At 43.9% G+C, this 21,803-nt stretch overlaps 1 protein-coding gene and 1 long non-coding RNA gene across 3 annotated transcripts in view; one reads left to right on the top strand and one right to left on the bottom strand.

The window, feature by feature from the left end:
• The window catches only part of LOC148326902 (uncharacterized), a 60,076-nt gene extending 50,402 nt beyond the window's left edge, over positions 1-9,674 (top strand). Inside the window, exon 4 of the long non-coding RNA XR_015845812.1 lies at positions 9,563-9,674. This is a non-coding gene — a long non-coding RNA (uncharacterized LOC148326902). The remainder of the gene's footprint in view (positions 1-9,562) is intronic.
• A 4,155-nt stretch (positions 9,675-13,829) lies between these two features.
• gata2a (GATA binding protein 2a) lies at positions 13,830-21,113 on the bottom strand. 2 transcript variants are annotated; one of them, XM_088309229.1, is made up of 6 exons: positions 21,002-21,113; positions 20,446-20,830; positions 19,225-19,797; positions 16,954-17,099; positions 14,928-15,053; positions 13,830-14,282 (listed from the first exon to the last, which is right to left on the bottom strand). In XM_088309229.1, the coding sequence occupies exons 2-6, from the start codon at positions 20,672-20,674 to the stop codon at positions 13,983-13,985; spliced, it is 1,374 nt and encodes a 457-aa protein (XP_088165355.1). In that variant the 5' UTR covers positions 20,675-20,830; positions 21,002-21,113; the 3' UTR covers positions 13,830-13,982. The 2 variants fall into 2 exon arrangements, with proteins under 2 accessions (XP_088165355.1, XP_088165354.1); XM_088309228.1 differs by having other exon boundaries at positions 16,954-17,111.
• Positions 21,114-21,803: the final 690 nt, after the last annotated feature.

A 21,803-nucleotide genomic window follows, 5' to 3' on the forward strand; every position in this document is an offset into this window, starting at 1 on the left:
TAGCGTGCGCACAGTACGAGCTGTGTCTTGAAGTGGAATCAAATCATGATATTTGGACTAAGGAAGGCAAAAGTGTTGCCTGGTGGTTAGCACATTGTGCCTCACTGTTCTGAAGTCAGTTTTTATGTTCTTCTCGTGCTTTCGTGGGTTTTGTCAGGTGATGCTAGCATAACGTGCATGTTTGCAAGATTTCAAAAACAATAATTTACCATTCAGTACCGGGATTTGTATTGGAGGGGGAAAAAACCCACATCACAGCATGAAACGAAAGAAGAGCAAACTTGTAAACAGTTTTCAATTAAAGAACTGAAAAAAAATACACATTTCTTTTTTCAATTTGGCCTCAAAATATGGTCCAATTGGAAACAATATATATTTTATATATATATATAAATATATATATATATATATATATATAATATATATAATATAGGGGTGGCCAACAAGTGGTGAACCACCCCCCTCTTTTTTGGGGGGGGCGGTATTCACTTCTTCTCAGACAGTAAAAAAAAACAAAAAAATTTTATCATCAAATGACGTTTAAACAAAATAAGTGATTGTATTTAGTTTGCGTCCGAAAGCCGAGAGAAATCTGATCGCTCGCTCTTTTTTTTTTTTCCTTTTCTCTTTTTGTGTTCTCCCTCAAGCCACCCATGCATCGTTTTTATCCCTTTTCCACGAGTAATGATTTGATGTTGCTAATGGCTTCCTAAATTTTGTAGCAGGCACAACCAGTACAGTCTAGAGTTTCAGCCTCTGGATGCCTGCCAGACAAGAAAGTGTGTGGGGGGCTTGGGGGATATTCAGGGGGAGCATCGGCTTGGTTGGATACTGAAGGTAAGGTCGAGTAATGAGTGCGGGATCACCAAAAGTGTTGTCATCATCGTGGCTCCCTTTCAAGACAATCCTATTTCCTGTTCTTTCAACATCTCTCCATCATTTTTGAAAGGAACCCTCCGAATAAATCATAGCCCTCAACTGTCTTCTTTCCAAAAAATATTATTGGTAACAGTATCCAAAATGACACAAGCATATATGTCCTGATTTTTTTTTTTTTTTTTTTTTGAACAAGCCTAAATTAACTTGTGACCAAAAAAGAAAACAAGAAACAGCCCTTTATTTGGCAAGGGCTTTAGCTGCTGAGTGAATGATAATGTTTGCCTCAAGGTGTGTCTGGTCACTACTGCCTCTGAAACACATGGACGAGCAACGACGACCCTGCCAGTAGAAAGGATTCTATTGTTGAAGCGCGCCGCCGCTCATTCAAGCTAGCCACATGAAAGAAGTCAATGGGAGGCAGAATGACGAATGAATGTGTTGGTGTTTCGAGTTTACAGGCTTGCACAGCCACGCTGCCTGGTGTGTGTGTGTGTGTGTGTGTGTGTGTGTGTGTGTGCTTGAACAGGGCATAGTGTTTGTGTGTTGCTTTGCTTGTTTGTCACATGATGCCCTGTGGCAATCTCTAACTAACCGTACAGGCGCCAGTAAAGATGGGTCGGCGGGGGCGAGAGACGGGCATGAGAAGATGCAGAATTGTGACGCGGAGCTATGGAGCCACGGAAAAGGGGGGAAGAAGGGGGGGGGGGTTTGACTGCTGTCACATGATGGGCATATAATGAAGACTAACTACGCTCAAACTGTTGAATAACTGAGACGTCCACTCGTGATCTCTGCTCGCATTGTGTAAACATGAGGTTTTTGTTTTTTTTTTGTCCTCCAAAAAATAGCGAGAGGATGTACTTTGTGAGTTACACAAACAACACATGATCACATATGCTCCCCCCACCCTTTTTTTTCGGAATATGGCACTTTTTTATTTATTTTTTTGTATTTTTTTTTTTTTTCTTCATACATCTCTGCCTACAAATAGTACATTTCATTTTTAATGTGAATAATTGCCCCCCCCCACCCCGAGCTGTATTCAAGGTTGTGCCTCCAAATATCAACCAGAGATGATCAGGGGTAATAAAAGAAGGCAAAATCCCAATTTCTTCCCGTGCGTCAACTGACATGATGAGATTAAAAGCAGAGTGGCTGTTGTTGGTCTCCTCATCACAGCAGCTTCTTACTGCTGTCGCGCGGCATTCATCACACGCCTTTGGCGACTTGCATTTGTGCGTTAGCCGACGCGCTCCGTTTGTGTCTTTTTTTCCAAGTGGTTGCATTTGCTTAGCGTATGTGCAGTCGTTGGCTATGATAGACCACTGTGAAATGCAGCTGACGGAGGCAGTCGGCTGCGCTCGTGACTGCTTTTCTGTTTGTTTGTTTTTTTTTGTTTTTTTCTTTTTTTTTTTGTGTATGTGTTTGCAGTCTCCTGTGGCTATGTGCGTGCGTGTGTGTGTGTGTGTGTCCTGAGATTAATCACAGTTTTCGTTGCGTTTAACACGTTCATGACTGATGTGTCAGTATCCCCGAGAGAAGCCCCTCACGTCGACTTGCAAGAATAAGAAGCGTAATGCAGAAAAGATGAGCGAGCATGTCGTTGACGCTTGTGCAACAAAAGAGTGAAGACGGACAAAGAAAGAATGTTAATAGAGTAGGAGAGGGGAAATGAATCAATGGAAGGCACTGCCAGTCTGGCTTATTCAACAAGCTTCTGTCATCTATTCCCCCCCCCCCTTTTCCCTTGAGCTCTTGATCACTTCTCTTTCCCCTTCTCCACAACATTCCGTGCAGTTTTGTCATCGTGCCAAGGAAACAAATCAGAGCGCCCGCTCTCGGGGTCCCTGCGTCCCGTTTGGCTTTCCCGTCTCGTCTCGGCGCACTTCACCTTGACCTGACCCCTTTCGCCGCATGAGGTCACGCCAGGAGCGAGGGATGTCGGGTCACATGGGTTGGACCCGGCAAGCGTGGCTAGAAGTGGCCTTTCTTCCGTTCCAGTGGGGAATTTGTCTCCTATTTCAAGAAGGCTGAAGTGCTTCCCTGATTCCTTATTTTGCCATAAAGCCCATACGAGTTATTTGTGCATGCCTTTTATGATTCATTTTCATTTGCAGCCAGTAATTGAATGAAGCCATTTAGACGACTGACTTTTAAATTAATTTTCTTGTGGGCTTTCTTTTTATTTCCCCCCCCCCCCCCTTTTTTTTTTTTTTTCTGAAGACGATCGGCACTGAACCATTACAGCGGCGACGTGTTTTAATCAGACTGGCAAATTAAATAATTCTATCAGTCAATTTGGTCTTGTCTTTACCTTTTATGTTGGTGATTAACTGTGTTCGGCTGGCAGCGTGGATAAGCTGGATTAGATGTTTTCCTTACACACATGTCTCGGTGTGTACTTGTGTGTGTGTGTGAGTGTGTGTTTGATGCCAATTAATGATGGACTTGCAAGCTAAAAGCAAGTGGCAAAGAAGCGCTGGCGCTGCGGCGGAAAGCGTACCGTGCATTTGCTCACTTGATCTTCCTTTGTTGAGAGAGGATCGTCTTCTTCTGGTTTTCTCCGCTTCATAACTTTGGCCCAGCGATGGCCATGAGATGTTTGTCCTTCTGTAACTTAGTGTATCGAACGCTGAAAGTAGGTAAACGTTTATGATGATGATTCATAGGCTGGAATTGCACTGCAGGTCATCGTTCCAAATTATTGCAGCAAAAAAAAAAAAAAGATATACAAGCCGCACCAGACTATAAGCCGCAGTTTTCTATGTTGAAAAAAAAATTAGTTGTTTACTGCATGTACAAAATGATTTTGTACTGTGAATGCACAGAGTCTTAAAACGGTGCCTTTTAACACGGCAACAACTTTGCTAATTAAAACAGAACAGACCCAAGAGAGAAAAAAAAACGTTATTTAGCGTTGTATTAGCCGCATGCTTCTAAATCTAGGAAACAAGTTGCATCTTATAGTGCGGAAAATCCGATATATATATATATATATATATATATAAATAAATAAATAACATCAACATAAGTCATTTCAAAACGTTTTCAAACCTGAACAACTTAACTGAAAAAAAATAATATTTCAGAACAGTCAACCCACCAATTGGATATTGTGTTTGCAAAAGTGTGCACACCCTCAGATCACTTGGGATGTGGCTGTGAAGAGAATTAATTAACCAATCACACCTGCCGCTCTTTTAAGTGCCTCTTATGAAAGTTCAATTTTCATCAAGATAGAGGAATTTTGAATATTTTTATTTAAGAGATGTTTTATTATTCAATAAAGCTGCCTGGTTTTAGATCACACGAATGACGGGAAAGGTTTTGAAATGATTTATCTTGTTCTCCTTTTTATTTTACAAAATCCTGACATTTGATTAGGTGTGTGTAGTTTGTATCCACTAAATAAACGGCAACCAAAAATAAATAAAAAGACATTGTAAATTGTCACTCTATTGATTGGTTGAGAGAGAATCGCCACCTCAATGCCATAATAGGAACCGAAGGAAAGGAAAACATTTCAAGGAAAAGATCTGACCTCCCTTGTTAGTTGTTTTCATCCCATTCGCGTTAACTCGTTAATCGGGATTAATATTTAGGGCTATGAATGTGTCTTTTCTTGGCTTGGCAAATAGAAATACACGCAAATATCAAATCAAGTCCACATGCGAGTAGAAATGAAGTGTGTTGGACGTGTCGGTCAGAAGCGGCGTCCTCGGCCGTTGCGTTGACAGAAACGAGCAAATGATCACCGTCGTGCAGAAACTGCAGAGAAGTGACTTTATGTCACTGGCCTGTTTTTTTTTTTTTAAGTTTTGCTCATCTTGCTCTCACCACGGTGTCTTTTCTTTCCGACAAATATGACAGATGCATATCACGCCGCAGTCTGCTCTGGAGAGATAAGGACCGGTGAGGTGCTGGGGTTGCAACATCCCACTGGGCCAATGAGTGTGCACAATGCCGTTTCATACCGATCATCGACAGATACGCTTGCTGTGCGTGTGCAAATGCACATGATGCCACTGATAATTTCTGCCGCTAAAAAAAAAAAAAATTGGTATCAACTATGTAATGGTGGTGGGACTGTACATGTATTCTGGAACAAACAAAAAAAAAAAGTTTTCCAGTCCGTCATTGCAGGTGCTTGATGTGTAGTCTAATTGAGTGCAAAATTGAGTGTTAAGAGAAGTACTCAGTTTTCTCCACCATCAGTTTCCTGTGTTCTTATAAGTAAGTGTTTGCGTGTTTTCCAAGTAAAGTCAAACCAATGGCTCAACAAAACAACGTACGGCCACTCGGTTGTTATGGCAACAGCAACGGGTTGCCCGACGGCACGGGGACTCAAGTCAGATCGCACCCCTGCCTTGCAGTTCGGTGATTCTTGTGAAGAATGAAACCGAAAAAAAAAACTTCCCACTCCGTGTATGTGCTCAGCATGGAAGCTTTTTTTCGATGGGCATTTACATTTCTGTCCTTGCATTAGACTGCCAAAATGCAAGTTGGGTGGCCACGGGGTTCCCTGTCACAATTTTTTGCATTAGCATAGAGTGTTTACTGAAGTTACCGGCAAATGGCAGCATGCAAGGACGTGGTGTGGAAATGCCTCAGTATGTCCGTGATTGTGTTTGGGACCCGCATTCTATCTTAGGGCATCAGTTCAACGCAGAAATATAAATTAGCCTGAAGGCCACGCTTTGTAGTGAGTCACTGTGGCGCCATTCGTGGAGGAAAACCCATTCCAACCATTTATATCCACAATTTTGAAGCTTGTTACCATGGATGAGTGTCTGAATAAATCAACAAGGAAACTGAGAGCGATGACCTTCCACTCGTGCTACTCATATTTTTTTTTTTATGTTCTCAAAATCAGGCAAATTTTCAGCTCCTCCCCAGTGTTCTCAGCAGAGTCCTTTCAGATCTCAGTTTGCTCTGGCGACAGCAGTCGTGCATGTGACCGATTTGAATGAACAACCCAATGCGCAGTTGGAGGCTAAGGATAGGTTCTTGTGACATTGAATTGAACTGCAAGTTTTTCAAAGCCACCAACTTTGGTCTGTTCCCCGTCCTCATAAGTCCTTATTTGAAGTTGAATCCTACCACTGCAATGACTTGACAGTTACACAATTCAGTATGCGACTATGTGGTGGACGGTCAAGGCCTTCAAGGCCTTCTCTGCTGGCCTATCATAGTCAAGAAAAAATGATCATATTCTTGGTCGTATTATATCCTAGTGTTGGATTTTTGGGTGAGAGTTGTTATCCAATCAGAATTCAGCTAGCTTGTGTTGCTAGGCAGATTTCGTTCGAGGACTTCAGATACAATCATGCGGGCTTCTGTTTTTTGTCTCCAGGGGGCTTTTACAGTTGATAGACAGTTGCGATAGTCAATCAGATCACGAGTTGATGACAGTAAGGCCTTCTCGTTGGCCTTACGTTGAAGGTGATGAACGCGGCTTGTGATTGGATACTCACACGTGAGGGGGCGGTGCTATGCGGAATCAACACACCCGAAAGTCGTAATTGGCGACCGTTCGAAAATGGAAAATATATTCTTGCTTTTTTAATCCACAAAAGCCGAGGAGGGAAAAGTGTGGATTTAATTGCAGATACACTTGCGCGGCCATTTTCAAGTCTGACTTTTAAACACTCACTCAGTAGTGTGCAAGTGTCTTTCCGTATATTATTTCTCCCGCCGTTGTGTCATAAATGATGGTATTATGAGGAGGATTTATTCAAGTCGGACTTCACTGACGGCCTACGTATGAAATGCACGACCCGCCACTGGATTTAAGTATGTACAAAATCTCCATTACGGCATCCCCTCGGACCCATCTAATTTCGCACTGACCTTGGTCTTGAAATGGAACTGGGGTTCGTTGACAGGAAATGCTCTGAAAGAGCTAAACTTGAGAATGACTTTCGGGGAGCCAAAGAAAGGCCGTGTCACTTAATCCCGCGCAACCATCATTAGCCCACTATAGAGAGCCGAACAACCTCGGCAGGTCTTTGTGGGCGGCAACTGTCCTCCCCTTCTGTGTCTCAACCTTCCTCATAATGAGGAAAGGTCCTCCTCTCCTCTCTCCTGGCTCCGGGCCAAGCTGTCCTCAACCCACTCTTGCATTTCTCCAGTTACCTGCCAGTGAAAGTGATTTGGGTGGACGAGAGTGCTGGTAATGGTCGGGGGGGGGATGTAAGAGGATGGCAAGTTCAGCCTCCCTTTCCCTCGAGCCCTCCAAGACATTATTAGTACTGGACTTGCGTTCTGGTCTGAATGGCCTCATTTGTCTTCAGACAGTCGGCATGGATTTGGGCAGGTGATCAGCGGGGGAGGGGGGTCAAAGGGGGCGCACGGCATACCCCAATGAGGCCTGAATACGACCTGTACTGTCCCAGGTGAACATCCTCGATGCTCCCTGTCGCTTCTGAGAGGAGACTGACCTCCTTTGTGGGCGAAAATGTAGTGGATGGGGGGGGGGGTGGCGATGCGGGATGTTCTGCACGCACACACCCGGCACTGACAGCTACCTAGCTTGTAGCTGATTTCACACTTGACTAATCAGGCAAAGAATGGCTGAACCGAAGGGAATGTGAAAAGCAGTCATATGACCGATGCTAATTCATAATGTTCTCCGTTTGAATTGCTTTAAGTTCATGTGATTAGGGAAGCTGAATGGTTCATTTTCGGTAGTATTGTGTATGAGCAGAGAACATTTATGGCTGGCGGTGGGAGTCTTGCGAGCAAAGCCGAGTGGCTCATTATTAGGACTGAAAATAATTGTCAAGAGTCGCTCAAATAATAATTATATGCAATCACAAATGTTATTTTTGGTGTACTGATCGCGCAATGAGGCCATCTTTGGCCAGCGCAACGCTACACAATACCTTCTTTCACTGCTTTACAAGTAGACCATTTATACGCGATAAGACATCTTTCAAAAAAATGGTTGTATCCCTGCTGTTAGCTTTGCCGTGGGAGGCCCGCAAGTAAATAGAACTAACCATTAATACCAACGTTACACCCTTGCGTACAAGCAGCTCAACACCATATTGCTTCCGAGAATCGCTCTTTATTACCCTTCTCTGTCACTGTCAATTTCCCGCTGGCTTAAATGGTCATAATTGTGTTTGGAAAATCCATATTAGTGAGGCCAATTTATTTTAGACAGAAAATTACTAAAACTAAAATTTGAAAAAGAAAATGTCGAACAAAGTCAAATTAATTTTCAAAATTCAAATTTTTTTTTTTTTTTTTTTAAATAAACACAAAAACTAGACGAAAGCACATCTTACATCATACATACAACATTATGCACACTTTTTGTCATTTTAAGTTTGGGGACTGTTATACAATAACTGCATTTGATTTGTGGATGGTTGTTTTAAAAAAATAAATAAAAAATATTTTGGTCATGTTTTTGCCGCGCAATACTTACAGTGATGTTTTTTTTTAATCTTGCACACCAGAACGAAACAAAAATAATTAAAAAATAAACTAAAGCTAATACTAAAAACAATACATACTGATGAGAAATAAAGTATTTAGGAATAAACGAAAACTAACAGAACTGCCTAGAAAAGTAATTGAAAAAAAATTCTTACTATAACAAAAATTCCAAATCTCTTAGAACCCTGTACCGAGTCAAGGTTGTTCTGTTAAAAGTAGCAAACCGGCCATTGTTTAGAAGTGCTAGAAAGGCGTAAAGGCCACATGGGTCATCGAAGTGGAAAATGATGCAAGAGCGAAAACACGTTTGACTTTTTCTAGCTAATTTCTGACTTTCGGCGAGATCGGCCGTGAGATTGGCTCTTCTGGCAGGTCAGGATGCGGTTGTTTCCTGTCAACAGAGGTCATCAGTGATTATCTGCTGTCAGCTCACTTTTTACAGTTTCTCGATTACATCATATTTACGTGGATTGATCTGAGAGCAAAAAAAAAAAAATTCCGTTGAACGTGTTGAGTATGCGTTTTATGAAGATGTTTGACTTTTGACTAGAAACCATGCCCTTGTTTTTTCTCTAAATATCCCATCACCCTTGAAATGAGAATGCTTTTTTATTTTTTCGCATGCTCACGATGACCGGTGGCTATTTTACTTGAGACAGTTAAGCGCTTAGTCAGCGCTTCATCACAGCTTAAGGACGACTTCTGCTTTTGCACTGCGCCAATAAACAAAAAGGCAGGAAAACATGTCTTGAGTTGCTATTCTCTCGATACCGTCCTCCATTGCTTCTTTAATATCCTTCTAGGGGTCTTAGGAAGGAGCGATGCTTTTTTTAGTTAGGCCCAAGCAAAGGTCAACCCCCAAGTTGCAACACACACACGAAGACCTGCATCTGAACTGCACTCAACTTCCTTTCATCTTCGGCGTCTCTCTCTCCCTAACTCAACTTAGTGAAAGGATGCCCGGGATACCTTTTGATTCCTCTAATTGAATTTGATGAAAAAACAAATACTCTGGGGGAGTGAGAGACAAGAAATGAGTGGGAGTTCTGCAAAAGGGGGGGGGGACACAAAGAGATGGAGCGCTACATTTGGGGAAGGAGTTGTGGTGGCAATGGGGTTGTTAAGAGCAAACTGGATGTGATGGGTGGGAGGCAGAAAAAGGGAGGTTGGGAGTTCGGCTGAGCCAAAATGTCCAGTTCCAGGTTGAGGTCGTAAACTTCTCTTTGCTCTGATCTAGGTGGCCGCCAAGCTCACCCCGCCAATGCATCTGAGATCTCTGTGCTTCATCTGTGTTGTAGAAGGCCGCTGATAGCACAGATAAGTCACATCCTATTTTATGGCTCTTTTGTGTCACGTAATTCATGAGGTGAGTTTGCAAAGGGATGTCTTGTTCACTTTATCTGTTGCTGTACAAAGAATTGCTGAATGACCACCATAAATTCTTATATTAAAATATTTCATTGGGGAGAAAGTAAAGCTGTGATTGTGATTACTTGTACAGTGCCTTTCAAAGGAGTATATCAAGTTACTAGCTGTTGCCTTGTTGATTTTTTTTTTTTTTTTCCTTTTAAAATGCCAAATTTTAGTTCCGAGCGGCTCATTTGCAGCAGGTGGGTATTTGTGGTAATGGTCTAGAGTGGGTTGGATCCTATTTGACAGACAGGACTTGTGTTGGCCTTGCTTGGCTGAGTCCCACTCTGCCACTCTGTCTTGTGGCGTTCCACAGGGTTCAATTTTAGGGCCCCTGCTGATTTCTTTTTTTTTTTTTTTGGTATTGTCTACCAGTGGATTCCATCTTAAGAAAGCATTGTGTATCCTGAAAACAATTGCAATAGGCTGTATTGGGCCGAAACTCTGAAACTCACCTGCCAAGTTGTGCCAACTCAACTGCTGCGCCTGACGCCACCCACAAGGCCCCGCCCCCTTATGTGTTTGCAATGCAATAAAATACGGTGCCATTTTTTTCTTTCATAATTTAAACAGAATTCCAAAGTCAAGGTACTGATTCCTTATTAAAGTATTCATTTCAAGTGCCTTTTGGAATTACATCTTGAAACATTGCCCTTCTTCCCACAAATGCCACGCGCTCACACAAACACACACATGCTCACGCGATGTCAGGGGATGACAGAATGCTGTCATATTTTTGGTCGGGCTCCTCCGTCTTCCCCTCCGGCGAGCTTCCCTGAAGAGCGCTGGCTCTCGACTACGCTATCTCAAGCTCCGGGAGTCCAGCCAAAGCCGAGCCGAGCCGACACGATGGCTACAGCGGCACAACCACCTCGGTGCATCCGCAGTGCTGTGCTCAACACAGAACAGAAGGCGAACATGCTTGTTGGCTGTCAACTGTTCTATTTGTGCAGCCGTTGCCAGCCCTCGCCCTTCCCACTCCCCCAAAACTGATGTAGAGTTGTTGGTGCGTTCATAACCTCTACACACAAAGTTAGTCCACTCTTTGGAGCTATGAGTGCTCACTGTGAAGCTTTTCAGGTCTCCGTCTATTTTTTCACTCAGCTGACCGACTGGACAAAAGGATCTGCAACGTAAAGAACGCATTGCGTGAGAATTGATCCCATGCCAGGTTCATGAAAGTCGGAAATGGGAACCACCACAAGGCAGACGGGCCTATTTTGAATATTTTTGTGGATTATTTTTGCCTATTGCTCCAAACCAGCAATGCAAATGAGAATGTAGCCCGAGATAAAATAACAAAATTTTAATATTTGCTCTCGGAGCAGAATTGAATTGGTCAATTAACTGAAAGTTCAATTTAGAGAGAAAGAATGATAGCTGCTTTCGGCTTCACTTGTTTTACCGGTTTGTTTATAATATAAATAATAGACCCCATTTCATTACGTGGAGTCAGAAGTGGCTAATCTTTGTCCAACTACGTTTTTATGGCTAGATTTTGCTATTATGGCTTTTTATCAGATGGGTTTTTTTTTGTAGTCTGAATATTACAGTAAGCGCATGTGAATGGGAAAAATTGCCAGATAATGATCTGTAAATAAAGTTTATGAAATATGAAACCTCTGCTGTTAGCCTCTCGGAGGGACGATGACGGAAGGGTGCCCAGGTCGCGGACGAAAGACGGACCAGCAAAAAAAAAAAAAGGGTCACGTGCCCATCTCTACATGATCATGACTCTTCCATGTAATTCTTTGAGTTGACCAATATTTTTGGGGTTGGTGATAAAGCGCACGGGGGGGGTAGAAAGCAATTCATTGAAGAGCTAAAAAAAAAATAATTTAAATTACAGTTTTCATTGGACATTGCAGGTACGTAGGTTGAGAGATGGGCAACAAAACAGCACCTTCCTCTCCAGTCTATCCAATCGGATCTGATCAAGCGTGTGGGAAACCCCGGCAGATCAACCTCTGCAGCAGATGTGAGCAGAGTGGAGAGTTCATTGCAGGGTAATAGTCAACTTTTAGTTGAGAGTCTTTAATCGCTCCGTTTGTCTCTTGGGTGTGTGAGGGCACACTGAACTCAATGACGATGACCTCTAATTGGCCCTAATCGAGTCCTCATTAATGGCCCGGCTCTGTTCAAAATCTCTTCATCCCGTTATTTGACTGTAATCTTCGACATGAGAGAGAAAATAGAGAAGCAGAGAAGCGTTGCCAACAAAAAAAAAAAAGTACAAAAGAAAGCAATGAGGGAGAGTGGAAAAACAAGAACAAAACAAACACGGAGAAAGAAAAAAAAAAAAAAAGGATGAGATGAGGGAGAAACGGTGGACGCCTGCTTCCTGGCAAGCCTCAGCTGCGTGCACATCTGTGCGTAAACGGTCAGAGCAGACCCCCACGTGTTTGCTCAGGTCGCCTGATTGCCTTTCCTTCCTCTTCTCGATCCCGCTAAAGACCCGCTGTCCTTCCTTTCACTCCAATCACCCTCGCCAAGAAAGAGGGCGGGCGAGCACCGGGAGACACAGCGACTCCCGCTGAACTTTTCTCATGACTCAGTATTTGTCGCCGCAAATTCCAGCGCTTTGCGCGACTTACCTGGTTCAATAATCCGCCCGATTTTGCGTACGCGAGCATGTGGTCATTGTTTTTGTGTCACTTTGGAGTCTGTGTCATGGCTACGATGGGTCAGCCCGAGGCTGCGCTCCACAAAGAGGCCTTCTCTTATCAACGCGCCATCACAGATCGAGGAGGAGCTTGACCGAGCCATTTTCACGCTTTGGAGATCACAGAGCTTCCCTTGATACATTGGATATCACTTATGATTTTAATAATCAAGCCCTTTGTGGTTGTTTATTTGGCTACAAAGAGCCACTTTGATGGATCTGCGTTCAGAGACTTTTTTTTTTAGTCTTCCAAGATCACCTCCGTTGAGGTTTAGAGGTGCTTCTCAATTATTTTCTGTTACCCCCATCCCGGGAAGAAGGAAATAGTTTGCGCCCCTAATTCACCCTTGCGACTATAAACGGTGTGATTTGTGTTTGAAATTGTTAGAAATACACAGCTGCATTATATTGTATCCATATTAACATTAAAGAACCCCCCCCAAATACAAAATATTATTATTATTTTTTTTTAGATTTTTTTTAGTCTCGCACCACTTTTTTTTTTTTTTGTTAAATATTTTCCACGTTGTCTCAAAACTGCACTAAATTTCTCCTGCTGCGTGTGCATGCTCGGTGCCCCGAAAAAAATAAATAAATAAATAAAAAATAATAAAATTAAAAATTTTTTTTTTTTAAAAAGAGCACGATTGGCATCTACTGTAGTGGATGTGCAATTAAAATTTATTCTAGTACGGCAAACAAAAAAAAAAAAAAATATGTACGCTCCCTGCAGGGGTGCCCGCCCCACTATTTGCCAAAGTCATGTGGCGAAAAAAAAAAATTATTAAAAAAAAGAGAGGCAGACCAAATTTAAGAAGCAGTGACGTATCGTTTAAGTATTAAACTTTATTTTCTTCACTTTTTGTGAGATGGAAAAATGATTTAAAAAAAAAACAAAAAAGAAAACATACAGCTCAGGGGGATTCTCATCTCTAGGTCAGTGTTTTCTTTTGCGCCATAACCATGAAATCAAACTCAAAACATTTTCCATATGTCTTTGACAAAAGCTTGAAGAGTGAAAATAAATTATCGTAGCAATAATTATAACATCAAATATAACAACCATAATAGCAATTAAGCATTTATAAACACTCTATTTACTGTGCCCCCCCCCCTACCCCCGCCCCAATAAAAGGCCATTATTAAAAACGAGTATGTTGGTTCACAATCCAGCATGTGACGAGAGCGCAGGTTTGTGTGTTGGGTCCGGCGCTACCGCGTTGAACCAGAATTGCCGTTGCGGCTCGTGTCCAGCCAGGCCTTCGTTCCGAGAGGGTGCGCATATGTCGGATTATAAGGAGATGGTGTGAAAATACAACTTTTGAAGACCTCTCATGAGGGCTGAGGCGAAGTGGGTACCGGAAAGAACGACAAGCGTCACCATTCTCTCCATTCCTGCCACCCTTAGTCTCCGGGAACACGCAAAGCTCCCGCTCCCTGCGTTCTTTTTTTTTTTTTTCCCCATCCGTGAGGTCCGACTCCACTGCAGTTATTAAGTCCGACTGAGCGCCGCTCGGCTCCGACCGCTGTACAAGTCTGCTCGGCCGGGTGAGCCGCGAACGTTCATGGCAGCACGGAGAGAAGTTCAGTGCGGCTCCGCCCAAACCGGCGAGCGGTTGGTGTGGTGGGGGGGGCCGAATGAAGGGTGAATGGGCGTGGGAGTCGGCAGCATGTGTCCCGAGTGGCTGAAGGGGGGTAAGTGACCCATGTGGGTCATGTGACTTGTGAGGCCGGGGGCAGCGCCAAAGGGAGAGGCCTTGTCGTGCATGCACTTGGTCAGCTCTTCGAAGCCGTCGCTGGATCGCTTGTTCCTCTTGGACTTGCTGGACATCTTGCGGTTGCGCGTCTGGATGCCTTCTTTCTTCATCGTCAGCGGTCTGTTGACCTGTGGGGAGCGGGAACATTAGCGCCACACGTCCCAGACAAAAGCGGCATACAAATCATGAATGCTACATTTTAATTTTTTTCTTTTTTTTTTTTTTACTTTCATAGCAAAAAAAAAAAAAAAAAGTCTCGCATCGCTTTTCCTTTCCTCGTGTCAAACTCAGAATGCCTAATTCAAACCAGTCGGCTATAAATAATGAGCAGCTGTTTTGCATAAACTATAGTTGCATTAGAAGGTGAGTCGGGGGAGTGTTTGGCTTTTGTCTAATTCAAAAGCAAACAATCGTCTTGGTCAATTTGAATACATGAGGATGAGGGCCCGGCTGGATTTGAAAGGAGCAGCCTCAGACAAATCCTCATCAGTGTAACCGACGCCGTTACACTGACTGACGGTCCCTCCCCGCGGCCTCTCAGGGGAGGAACGCCCCCCATTGAAACAACGATGGATTAATAATAAAAAAAAAAAAAAAAAGGAAGGTCGGCCGGTGGGTTCTGCTCGACAGGGCGGGCTGGCTTTGCTTCGCACTCACACGTTCTGTGCTCCTAAATCGATACAAGCTGTCCGCCCACTTGACCAGTTAACGACCAGAGGACCCCCCCCCTCCCCCGCTTTGCTCGGTGCGTCTTTTTGGTGGGGGCTACTTACGTTGTGCAGTTTAAAGTAAAGGCCGCAGGCGTTGCACACCGGGTCTCCATTCCCGTTGCGCCTCCACAGCGTGGTGGTGGTGGTCTGGCAGTTTGCGCAGCAGGTGCCTGCGCGGCGAGCCGCCGACTGTGGGAAGAAGGAGAAAATGCCTTCAATCGGCGATTCAAACGTACGCACTTGTTGACAAGAGGATGCGAACGCACTGCTTATTCCTGATAATCATGAAGGCTGACAAATTAAAATTAATTAATTAAATAAATAAATACAAATAAAGCCGTCAAAGCATTTTATACCGCATGATTTATTTATTTATTTATTTATTTATTTATTTTTTGCAATTTTGCATCAAACTCAATAATTCACCTCAACAAAAGCCATTTGCACCAAATTGTAATGAACTACGAAAAATTAGTCAGCATCTTATCAAGTACGATGCAGAGAAAAGCAAGCCATACAAAACCCATAGCCTCGCCTGGCATTGAATTTCTGTGACCACTGCAGATCAATTTTACACACATAAGAAACATTAACTTTACACGCAAAGAACCCCGCGGGTGCTGAGTGAGCAGCATCCTTTTTTCTTTTTTTTTTTTTCCTCCTTAAATTAAACCCAGGTGCGAGTGTTGCTGCGGATGTACCAACTGACCGCATTCCTATTCATTTGAATGCGACGTCATACAATCAAGTTCACAATCGAAGAAAGCCCCCGCCATCCCAGTCGTGCACACAGAGAATGATAAACACGAGAGGAACATAAATCCGTGTATTTTCCAATCCCCACCCCTCTCGGTCCATCTCTACGGAGCGCATAAGCGGCTCCTCTAGTGTTGTGATAATCTCTTTACAGTATATGTCAGTCTGGCCAGAGAGAATGCAGCGTGCTGGGTGAAGGCGGAAACAGCCGGGAGCCTGACTTCCTTATCTGGGCCGGGCAGATATCCGGATAGGAAACAACTGGATGCCCCTTTGAACACGGCTCTGACAAACACTCGAGTTGGAAATGCAAAAGCTGCAGCCGCAAAGGCCGGCCCGATGGAAAATGGAATGGACTTTTTCTCCTCTGCAGTCAAGGGATATTTCATCACAAAATCCACGGTCCGGGTGTGTGTGTGTGTGTGTGTTTGACGTATGGAAACAATGTACTGTAAAGCTAATTACACGAAGTTGTCCACAACCTTCCCGTGGAGAAAAAAAAAAAAAAGTAGGGTGAACTCGAAATTTCAAGGCCACAAACTTCAATGAAAGGTTTAAATTGGGCAGCACGACTAAATATGTTTCATTTTGCTTTTGTGAAAATTGCCTTTCCCGCATTTCACAACAAAGAAATGCGAGTTTACAGAACGATTGTCCCCTCGACTTAAATATCTAAGTGAAAACAACTGAGAAAATGGTTTCGTGGCAAACAACTCGCTTGCTTTGTTATGCTAACAAACATTGTGACCATAAAAGGCAATGTTTTATATTTTAAAGTTATTCCACCTTGAAATTCCTATTTTAGCCCGCCCCAAAAAAAAAAAATTTTTATACAGAGCATCATAATTAATTCACCGGGATGAATAAAAATAAAAAACTTTTTTTTTTTCATTAATAATTTGTCACTAATTTCATAAAATATATTTCAAATTATTCTACATACCCTGCCAAAGCCAATAATAATTTTAGCTATTATTCCAAATTTTTCTGACTATTCTGGCAAATTTTTATGCATTCACCGTAGCTGCGTGATCTTTCTGAAGTGGTCTCAGCACCGTGTGCGTAGCTGCCATTTACTCCGACATGGTGTTAACGAAAGCAACGTGGGCATTGCTATCAGTAACAGTATCAGAAGTACCAGCAATAATGATAGCAGGAACAATGGCAATAATAGCGGAATCGTAACAGGCCATGGAGGTGGATCATCAGGGGGTGAGAGGGACAAACAATTCCAGGAAGATGATCGGGAAAATATAACTTTCCTGGAATTGTCTTGACGGCATCTGCTTTTTGCTCATATTTGGGGTCCTTCCGAGGAGCAAGGAGCACTCACCAGTCTGCGTTTGGGCTTGATGAGCGGTCGGTTCTGGCCGTTCATCTTGTGGTACAGTCCGCAGGCGTTGCACAGGTAGTGGCCGGTACCGTCCCGTCGCCATAGAGGAGTGGAGGTGGCACCGCAGTTTACACATTCACGGCCCTCTGCATATAATTCAAGAGGGGGGCAAGAAGAAATTTTATATAATTAAACATGTTTCAGTTGGTCAACGACACAATGGAGGCTGTTCACCGCTGCCGGGCAAGGATGACCCAGAAGTCAGACTTGGTCTCATGACGTGCTCGTATCACGGCGAATATGTGCGTCATTAACTTAGTCACGGACCGCGATGTAAACGGAACCAGAGAGGTGAGGTCACTCAATGACATGTCCAGAGGTGTCAAGACCAAAAAACGAAAATGGCGCAGTATCAAATCAGGACTCGGTCAAATCAAAGTATGTAAACGTGTGTTGGGAGGCACGATTATCTTTCGGGTCAACCTGACGCTAAACACGCTTTTCCCCTTTGCTTTCTTCTCACGGAGCAGTTCACTTCAAATGGGCCGTTGCTCAACTGCTCTTCTAATTCAAGTACCCCCCCCCCCTGTCCCCCGCATCCCAAGAGTATCGCCTCATTATGACTGATATAATACCAGCGACACCCAATGTCCCACCCATTGGCTCCACAATGGAATCTGACCTGAGCGAAAAACCTCGTTCCTTTTGAAATGCACCGTGGTTCTTTTGTGGCTCGCCGGCCTACTCCTGGAGTCTTTCGCAAGTCCGACGACCACATTAAAGGAGGGTCATTCGTGCTGTAAATATTCATCAGCGAGTGCTGATGTCTTATGCAACATTTTGTGTTGGAATTAAAAAAGGGGAGGTGAAAGCTGTGAAAAGGCAAGGCAAGAGGAGCGAGTTTGGGTTTTTGAGGCTAATTCAACAGGAAGCCACTGTAAGGTAAACGTGTCGACAGCTGAAATGTCACTGTGGCATTTTGTACACCAGTCAATCAACATTTACCAGCGCTGGACATCCACTTTTACAGATAAGCGCCTTTTAATGCCACCACTGATATGTTCCTGATTATGGGCTAGCTTCTATTGAAATGTCACAAGACAACAATTTTGACCTACAAAAGCTCACATCCGTCAGATGATCTGAGTGGCAGCATCGCCTAGGTAGAATTTTAATTTTTTTTTTTGGACAAATGATGACAAGATAGATAATTACACTTGATGTACTAATTCACGTGCAATTTTTTTTTTTGTGTGTTCATTTAGCTAATAATAAATGCAAAACGCCACAAAATGCACGTGCGTAGGTTAAATTTTCTGCTGCACAAATACAATTTCATAATATTTTAGTCATAAAAAATGGGTATTATCATCATGATTGCGCAATCCAGAAAAGGAGATAAGGCTGCTGGCCTGCTGAGGTCTTACTCGCCCCCACTTTTTGTGCTCCAAGGCCGTACTTAAGAACACAAACAGCGGGGCTCTGTCGCCTGTTCTTTGTTAGCATGGGGAGGGGTGGGGGTCGTGATTTGTTCACTCGGAGGTATACAGGATATGGCAGGAGCCAGAGCGTCGTGACTCCATGGTTTTTAAGTGCACGTTCAAACGAAAACAAGCTCACGGCACGACCACCGCGTATCTGCTCGAGTGTCACATTCAAGACGCGCATTTTGCGACGTAACGCACGTGCTCGTCCTACTAATTCAGTGAATCTTGAAAAACGGATCAACGTCTGCAACGCAAGTGTTGGGATATAATTTTCAACGTTTGTTTTAAATATTACAAATGAATAAAATATTAATGCATGTAATTTATTGAAAATGTGTAGCTTTAATTACAAGCGGAGCAAAGGGACCTGTAGGGAATGATACATTTTATTATTTTTACTCTTTGGTGTCATACTAAAAAAATATATATATAGTAGGCTATACACTCCATAATACGTATTGTGTGTGTGTTTAATCATCTAAAAAGTTCATACCAAAAAACATTAATTTCACAAGGTTGTTCTAGACTTTTAATATTATTTCTGGGGAAGGTGTGTGACGCGGGAATATATGTGCGATACCCCCCCCCCCCCCACCCCAATTTAGGAAATGATATTTAAACCATATAAAACATTCTGTTTTAAAAAAAAAATGCTTTTTCGAAGGAGCAATTTCACAATTTTAACCGAGCCCAGAAAATCCGAATAAATGCTCATTTTAAACGCCACGCAACAATATATTTTTATGTGACGAGAAAACGAGCTGGATGTAATGAAGAGGCTCACCTGAGCTCGACCGGGCTTTGCTTTTGCATTTGGGCGTGAAGCTGGACGGCGAGCCAAGCAGGCTGCCGGGGTGAAAGAGACTGCCGCTGTACTCGTGGGGTGTGTGCAGGGGATAGGCCGGGTACGTGGGGATGGGATGGTGCGTGGCCGGGCCCTGGCAGTTCATGGACGCCAGGCCGCCGCGCAGAGGACTGCAGCTCTCCATCTTCATGCCGTCCGTCAGCGACACTTGGTACTTGAGGGACTCCTTCTCGTCCATCCTGGTCGACGTGGAGGTGGGCGAAGTGGGCCCGGGGTCCGGGGACACGTCTTTGGGCGGGGTGGGGGGGAAACTGTATAGGTGCGGGCTGGAGTGGGTCGCAGGAGTGAGCGAAGACACCGGAGCCGTGCCGGTGTTGCTGCTACAGGGATAACCGGAGCTGGTGGGGTGCAGGCCGGGTTTGCTGAAGTGGCCCACCGCCCATGCGTTATGGTGGTGGGCGGCGGAGAGGGCAGCCTTGCCGGGATCCAGCCAGGGGATACCGGGGCTGTGGATGAGGTGTGGTCGGCAGACCTGATTCCCAGTGAGACGAGCTGAAATTGCAGAGAGCTTACTCATATTTGTTGTTTAACGAAATGCGTCCAAATAAAATCTGAAAATACCTGCTGAATTATCACGAGCAGCCACAGTTAGCATTTACATTTTCCCCTCGTCGAAATGGTTACGAGAAAATCGAATATTTGTCGTGCTGGTAAATTAGCCGAGACATTTAGAAGAAGCCCACTCTGTGGAATAAAACCAAAATGTCCTGTTGCGCGCTCGGAAAAAAATATATTGTCTTCTCTTCTGGCCAGTATCTTTACATCGCCCGGAGCTCTCGGAGTAACGATTGTTATTAGTAATTTTGCGGTTTTTATTTTATATCCGGGAAGTTCCTCTCTCTCTCTCTCTCTCTCGCCCCACAAACTCCTGCCCCAGCATAGAGGGGTTAAATGACACACTTCCCTTTCCTCCTGCTGTCATAAAAATTCCTTTTATGTTGCTGAATATACACACAAATGTCACCGAGGACTTTAGGGCTGGATTGCTTGCACACGTCATGAATTATTATTCGTATCACCCCCCCAATATTTTTTTTTTAAATCCAAACCTTCATAGCATGTTCTGAAAATACAATCTCTATTTTTTTTTGCTTCATATTCACCCAAGCATTCGTACGTTTAAAAAGCTGCGCGTCTTACCGTGCGCTTGGCTGTAGGTGACCCTGGCCCGAGAGTTGGTGTAGTAAGGGTTCCCCTGAGAGTCCAAGTGGTTCAGAAACATGTCTACTTCGTCTTGGGGTAATAAAGGCGCCATGGGCTCCATGTAGTTGTGGCTCAGACCGTGATGGTGCGAGTCCGGGTGCTGACCGTTGAGCACGGCGTGGTGGTGCGCCATCCACCGGGACTGATCCGCCGCTGCGACCTCCATGGCTGAGACGCTGGTTTGCCGTCCAGTGGAAGTTTAATCCTGATAAATATTGTCCCCGGCCCGCAGTCAAAGTCTTGACCGTGTTTACTTAATTCAGAAAAAAAAGAATCCTCAAACAATGCCGTCTTCCTTTTTCCCCCAGCTCGTAGTTTTTGCCTACAAAAGAGAAGTCATGTTATTTGAAACCAAAGCGTACAAATGAATTGGACAATAACCGACAATGAAACAGAAAACGCATACGCTTCAAAATTAAGAACGAAAAATAAGTGCCGTTTTCCTTCACGGTCCGAAAAGAGAATGGTAAATAATCTCTTGTGTCTCGCTAACCTGTTGCCGTTTTCGATCAGCTGACTGCAGTTTGGACGTGTCAGCCTTCTGATCCGCGCACCTCTCGGGATCATTAATGAGATGTGGCGCGGACTGATGCGGCCGGCGCCAGTAAATTCCCATATCAAGCCGCACGGGGGCGGGGCTCTGTGCTGCGGGCCAATCGCGAGCCTCACTGTCGCAATTGGCTCGCAGCATCCAGGCTCCCCTCATGCTTTTCTTTCTGCCTTTCGCTCTCGAAGCCAATGAAAGACTTCTCAATCAGCAGCGTAATATCTCCAGTCTCTCCGCAAGCTTCACAATGAGCACGCAATCGGTCGCCGATAATCGTTTTTAGCGCTCTAAAGGCGCACATTCAACACCGCTCCGGAGCACATCCAGCTGATCCCTCTAATATGATTATTTAGAAAATGTAATTCCGCGCAAATTCGACTCTATACCTTTTTTTTAAATCAGTCAGTGAACGTACCATATAAAGTAATCTTGATAGATTTCACACCCACTTGCAGGAATCTAATCATGTCATTTGCTGAAAGAGCCATACAAAGCTGGCGATAATTGTGCTTGTTGTTTTGGTATACCGCTGTTATGCAAATGAGCAGCGTTTTTAGCACCCCTAAAATCAACAAGAGGAGGAGTCGATTTATGACCCTACATTCTGGCCCATTGTCCGCAGCGTCTAATTGTCTTTAATTAGTAGCAGAGCATTCCACTTGTGAAAACAGAGGGTTTTTTTGTCTATGGGACTCATGGGCTATCAAACACAGTTTGCATACTAATGGCGCCCTTTTCTCTGCGTCTG

This window comes from Idiotropiscis lumnitzeri, chromosome 11 (assembly GCF_059441095.1).
Source record: "Idiotropiscis lumnitzeri isolate Australia: NSW breed Sydney's pygmy pipehorse chromosome 11, RoL_Ilum_1.0, whole genome shotgun sequence".
Taxonomy (NCBI): domain Eukaryota; kingdom Metazoa; phylum Chordata; class Actinopteri; order Syngnathiformes; family Syngnathidae; genus Idiotropiscis; species Idiotropiscis lumnitzeri.